We start from the raw sequence: 6,828 nt of genomic DNA on the forward strand, positions 1-6,828 counted from the left end.
TCCAGGACTTAGTATCACTCGCATTTCCTTACCAATCCCATGGTTCAATGCTCTTGTGATTAATATTGCCATTGTTATCTAATTAAAACACTAATGCTACAATTTACACAATTATTCGACCCGTTGGCTCATCTTGTGGAAAACCTCCAATGTGATGACTGCCAAACGGTTCTTTATCAATTCTAACTCTATTAATTCCAGTAACGATCATGGTTACTAAAATCAACATAACTTCTAATCTACAACGCAACTACACATAATTTAACAATAATTCATTTAATGTAACGGATCAAGTTACATACCTTTAGTGCACGCCCTTCAAACGCAAATCGCCACCGGCTTGTCCACTCGATGCTCCGGTATCTTTTCCTATAGAGTTCAATCATGATTCGTTTAGAACTCTTTTTCAATCATATATCGCATAATTTGCCAAATTATCACAATCATGCGTTTTAACTTTAAATTTTAATTTCGAGCCTTCTTTGAGGCATTTTACAAACACTTAACGGGCAGAATTTTACATCTTTTAGTTTCTAATTCACGGCTTGCTACTTAGCCTAGATTAACATCAATTGAGCTATCATATATAGTATTAAACATCATATTTTTCATAAATCAGTTTCTATCAATCAATTTTCACTAGGATAGCCTTATAAACCCTAGTGTTCATCATTTATTTCACAAAACCCATGAACTACCTTCAATGTGTTCATGAATTTCCCTGAATTTAGACATAATTTCGCATGTCGTTGTTTAGGTTTTACTCCTAGACACTATATCATCCCTATTCTATTTCATCAAATTTTACATACCTTGTAACCCCCTTGAAATGAGGATCACTAATCTCAGCTCAAATTTCGTTTTGGATTAGATTTGATCCTTCAATTTAGGTGTTTTGTGGAGTTCTAGGGTTTTGACAAGCTTGGTCGCCCCCCTTGCTTTGATCGATCCTCTGCACCCTCACAATGGGTGTTTGTGTTTATTAAAATGTTTTTATTAAAACTATTTTCAAGTTTAATACTTTTGGTCCCTCTAGTTTTCATTCACTATTTGTCTTATCTTTTAGCTACTCATAAGTAAAATAACTAACTAGGTTAGTGCCAATCCTAGTTATTTTATTGTACTAGTTTATTAGCAATATTATTGAAGTTTAAGAGTTTTGTATTTTCGGGATGTTACAGAAACACTTTTGGAATTTGACATCCATAGTTCTCGATAGCTATATCCGACTTAGGACCCAACGTGATATTTGGGAAATCGGGGTGAAGGTTAAGCGGTTGTTTTTTTTTTTTGTCTTCGAGAGTTTTGGGATGATACGTACACGCTGTGACGAGGAAGATCATACGGGGCGTCGAACCTACGTTTTGTCTTCGAGAGTCTTGGGATGATACGTACGCCCTGGTCGGGATAGTCTTGTTGTACATAACTTCGCTCACCACTGTAACCGTGGTTGGGATAGTCTTGTTGTACATAGCTCTGTTCACCACCGTAATCGTGGTCGGGATAGTTTGGCTGACCGTACGGATATTTAGCCTGAGGATATGGTTCACCTCCGTAATCCGAATAGCCCTGTTGTGCGTACGAGTCTTCCACATGGATTTTCAAGTCCAACTGCACCATATTGTCACGATACCGAATGCTAGATACAACCTCCTCCTCCCTCGTGTTGGAAGGGATCGATTTATCATACGAGGCAGAAATAGCGGTTCCCTCGTAAGAATCTGGAACAACGGACTCGTCAGAGTATTCGCCGAAAAGGTAGTTGCTAAACCACGTCATCGTATTTTGAAGAAACGCTACTAAAACAACAAAACACCCAAAAGAATGAAACATGGTTCGCGATTTCGAATTTTGAATATCCTTTCAAATGCATGGCTAGCCTCTTAAAACTACAAAAATTTGGGATCGAAGCGTCGCGCTTTGGCCAAAGCGCGCGACATTTAGGGTTACACGTGACACTTCTGAAACTTCATACAAATATAACCTCGTATCACAGTCACATCACCTTTTGTCTGTAAAAAAAACCTAATGTCACGCTTTAGTCAAAGTGCGATGCTTTAGAGGTGTGGAAATAACGTGTATGAATATCATGGTCCTTGTAATAATGTTATTTACCTAAATGGGCCGCACGTTGGAGGCCCAAATCAGTTTGACAGACAGACATTAATCATCCTCCCCACACGCATTTATTCATTCAGACACCAGACATTCATTCATTCAGAGTTTCACACACAGAAAACGAGTCACCGATTCACCGATTCAACACAGCAATGGGGAAAGATACAGCCACCGATCAAACCTCCGCCATGAAAGAAGCCTTTACACTCTTCGACACCGACGGCGACGGCAAGATCGCCCCATCGGAGCTCGGAATCCTCATGCGTTCACTCGGCGGAAACCCTACGCAAGCGCAGTTGAAATCCATCATCTCCGAAGAAAAACTCACATCTCCGTTTGACTTTAAACGTTTCACTGAGCTCATGAACAAGCACCTGAAACCGGAGCCCTTTGATCGACAGCTTCGTGACGCCTTCAAGGTTATTGATAAGGACGGAACCGGATACGTCGTCGTTGCGGATCTTAAACATATTTTGACGAGTATTGGGGAGAAGCTTGAGCCTGCGGAGTTTGATGAGTGGATCCGAGAGATTGATGTTGGATCCGATGGGAAGATTAAGTATGAGGAGTTTATTGCCAGAATGGTTGCCAAATGATTTGTAAGTTTTTGTTTTATTTCTGAATTGTATGGTTTTGGTTTATCTGTTTGACTTAAAATTTGTTTATTTGTTTTTTGAATTTTGAGTTTGTTTTGAGTTTTTCATGTTTTGAAAACACTGGATTTGGTAATACTAGTGATTGTTGTGTGTGTTTTTTTTTTTTTTTTTTTTTTTTTTTTTTTTTTTTTTTTTTTTTTTTTTTTTGTATAGTTAGTTTTACATATTTGAATTAACCGTAGTTTTTTGCTGATGCAAGTTGAAACTGATGTGAAATTGTGAAAAGAGATGGTTTTAAAATGAAATTTCTTTAGTTGTGATTATGTGTGTTTATGTGTGCTTTAAGTTTAAGTAGGTTACTCACAGTGCTGTTCAATGGCCTGCATTGTTTAATTTAATTAGTAATTATTGAGCTTAATTGCCGAGTCAAACAAGGTGGCTTAGGTTGGGCTGACTCTATTCACAAGTCGGATGGATTAGGATAAAGATTCAAACAAGTTAATTAGGAGTCTTTAATATATGAATTTCGGATAGTTATTATTCAAAGGTCATAGGAGTATTAATTAGAGTATGACTAGGTTGCTCGAGCTTTAAGTTTCCTAGTCCTATATATACCTGAGTTTTAAGTTTCCTAGTCCTATATATACCTGAGTTATGGGTCGTTCATCGTAATCAGTTTTCTTTTGACTGAGTGAAAGTTTCCAAGATCTGAGTTGTGATCTAAAAATCTGCTTTCTTTTGTTCTGTGTTTTACGTTTCTGGTTTACCAATTCATTCTTTAGTAACCGTAGGAGTGTTGGAGACGCCCCCAAACGGCTGGGAATGATATCTAGCTTTGGACTTTCACCTTTTTAAATGACAATTTCTTTATTAGTTTAAAATATAAGTAAATCACTAATCCATATTTACTAGTGGCTTGTTTTTGTTGTCTGTTTATGTATTTGAGACTTGAGTGGAAAGTGTTTAAATATTATATTGTTGTTGAAGAAAACTTGAAAGGGAGAATTATATTTTTTTTATGGTTTAGTTGGTTTAGACTTTAAGTGAAAGGAAGTGCTCTACATTTGACAGGAATGATTAATGTAACACTAAAGTGAGAATCTGAATAATAAAAAGTATGTAGTATGTTGGTGGTGATCTGTTTTATGAGGGCCACCACCCTCTAAATTGATCTTTTTCTATTCCTAAGTTTTTATGCCAATGGTAATATTGATTTTATAAAATATACAAGTGCCATGATTTTCCATGTAGGAGTTCTACAATAGGAGTCTCTTACCATGGCTAGAAATAAAAATAGGAATCGGTAGTTAAATGAACTATTGAAAATTGTGGAAGGATCATGTAAAAAGAAACAGAGAGATGACATGGAAATAAACTTTAAACAGAAAAAGTTGCAAACAGAATTTTGATCAAAACGGGATTGTGTCAGGTCAAAAGGGGTTCCTTGGGTAACACGTCAAATGGGGTCAGGCTGGCTTTGAGTGGTTGTTGGTGCAAACCACAATTGATATTCACCGATGGCAAGAAACGAACACACGATATATGGATGCACTCTTGACTCTTTTTTATTAATCTTCAAAACTCTTAAGAATACATAATAATCTAAGCTATTTATAATAAACAAGTAACTTGGAGAGGAAGCTAGTGTTACAATTTACAAACGCCTCTAAAGGCTGGGAAATAATATCTCATTTGGAAATGATAATTTTTTATTAGCTTAAAATTAAAAATAATCACTAATGTATATTTATAGGGCTTGTTTTTTGTGTTTTGATTGGGAAGTGTTTAAAAATTATGTTATTGTTGAAAGAAGACTTGGAAGGGAGAATTATATCTTATATGATCTAGCTGGTTTAGACTTTAAGTAGAGGGTAGCACTCTATATGTGACAGGAATGATTAATATCACACTAAAATGGGAATCCCAATAATAAAAAATTCGAGTATTTGGGTGGTGAATTTTATTATTTTTTTTTCTGAGGGCCACTGCCCTTTATAATTATCTTATTTAATCTTAAGTTTTCATGGAAAGGAAAGTTGATATTTGTCGGCTAATTTTGATTTTGCTAAATTATTAAAAAGACGGATGTGAGTTGTTTGAAATGTACTTTAACATGTTACTCAGATAATGCTGTCTATGCAATACTTCGTCACCGTGTTTAGCAATTTTAATTAAAGTGATGCATGATTTGTAGATAACTAGATATGTAATCATGCATTGGCTTAAGTTTTTTTTTAAATTTGTGATTGCACTAGCAGATGTACTTCTCATATTTCGGACATCTATTTTAAACTGTACTACTTAGGGATACATGTAGATGTTCAAAGCTGTTACAAAGCATACTTGCGGCATGATTTACCATGTAGGAGGACTACTTTAGGACACTCTTACCCTTAATAGAATAAAAAAAAATAGGAATCGGTAGTTAACAAACTATGGAAATTTGTGGAAGGATAATTTTAAAAGAATTAGTCAGGGGAAGATGTAATAATATTGTAGGATGTATGTGTACAGAAAGACAACGTGGATATAAACTTTAAACAAAATGAATTATGCAGCCAGAATTTTGGACCAACCCTGTTAGCCGTTTTTAATAACTACTCAGCAAATAGAGGCTGCAAATTGGATTGTGGGTAACAAGTCAAAAAGGGTCAGGTCGGGTTGGGATTCTCTCATTAACACGTTGTTATCCATTTCTTTGAATTATATAAATAATTAATGTATTAAGTATGATTACAAAATCCATACTAATAGAATTTGGAGTAAATTACGCTTTTTGCCCCTGTGGTTATATCACTTTTACCCTTTTAGCCCAAAAAGGAATCTTTTAACATCTGAGCCCCCAACGTCTTTTTTTCTAACCCTTTTGGCCCCTAACACTAACCCCATCCATTTACTTTTAGGGGCCAAAAGGGTTAGAAAAAAGACGTTAGGGGCCAAAAGGGTTAGAAAAAAAGATGTTGGGGGCTCAGATGTAAAAAATTCTTTTTTGGGCTAAAAGGGTAAAAGTGATATAATCACAGGGGCCAAAATCGTAATTTACTCTAGAATTTGTTTGTCCATCTTCTAGAGATGGCAAGATTTATTGCTTTTGGTGGTCAATATTATTTGTGCTTTCTACGAAAACAATCTAAAGCTGTGAATAAATGATAATGGGAGGTTGCGTGCATTAGAAATACCCTTTTGGCAGTTTGGAGGACCTTCAACCCATTTGACCCATTCCCCTTCTTACAGTATACTTTCGTTTGGCCCGCTTGAGATAAAGCTCTTACAAGACCACCAAGATCGTCCCTTTTATAAGTAAAGGGGTCGAAAACGTCACTTGTACCATCTACCAACACTTTTGACATTCGGGTTATCTTTGTAATCTGATATAGGCTCTTCTTTTTGTCATCATGTTTGCCATGCAGGTTGGAGGTGCAGATGGGCTGCCGGCCTGGGTCCCACTTCTTCTGCTTCTTTAGTTGCAATGTTTTCTTGTGGCATTTTTTTTTTCACTCCAGAATTGGAGTATTCTGCTTGCTAGTTTTTGATAAATTGTACTTAAGGTTCGCTCAAGAAACCTGAAGTTCCTGTGCTTTGTTTTTTTCGCCTTTCAAAAAGGCTGCTTGTGAATAGGTTTATTTCAAACGTTGTAGTGTAAAACATTTGGTTTCTGTCAATTGATTTCCTTTTAATCAATTTAATCAATGTAGTAGTTCAGCTATTCCTTTGACAGACGGTGAAAGTTTCAGGCAAAGACAGAGGATCCGATCCTGTAGTCAACTACCTGGACTATTCAAAATAGAATAGACTGGATTAGCGAGACCCGTTTTCATCCGAACCCCATCTTGTTAGCCCAAGTTGACTCTGTGGTAATACGATCAGCTAAGCCTTATTTGGCTACTCCAGGAGCAACTGTTCATGGACATTATGGGGAAATCCTTTACGAAGGAGACACATTAGTTACATTTATATATGAAAAATCAAGATCTGGTGATATAACGCAAGGTCTTCCAAAAGTGGAACAGGTGTTAGAAGTGCGTTCGATTGATTCAATATCGATGAATCTTGAAAAGAGGATTGAGGGTTGGAACAAATGTATAACAAGAATTCTAACCATGAATCCGTTTGT

General features: G+C 36.2%; 1 protein-coding gene across 1 annotated transcript; it reads left to right on the forward strand.

The window, feature by feature from the left end:
• Positions 1 to 2,186: 2,186 nt before the first annotated feature.
• Positions 2,187 to 6,400, forward strand: LOC110872820 (probable calcium-binding protein CML13). Its single transcript, XM_022121699.2, has 2 exons — positions 2,187 to 2,717; positions 6,125 to 6,400. Exon 1 carries the CDS (start codon positions 2,271 to 2,273, stop codon positions 2,712 to 2,714), a length of 444 nt encoding a protein of 147 aa, XP_021977391.1. The 5' UTR covers positions 2,187 to 2,270; the 3' UTR covers positions 2,715 to 2,717; positions 6,125 to 6,400.
• Positions 6,401 to 6,828: the final 428 nt, after the last annotated feature.

Source organism: Helianthus annuus, chromosome 8 (genome assembly GCF_002127325.2).
Source record: "Helianthus annuus cultivar XRQ/B chromosome 8, HanXRQr2.0-SUNRISE, whole genome shotgun sequence".
In the NCBI taxonomy this organism is placed as follows: Eukaryota; Viridiplantae; Streptophyta; class Magnoliopsida; order Asterales; family Asteraceae; genus Helianthus; species Helianthus annuus.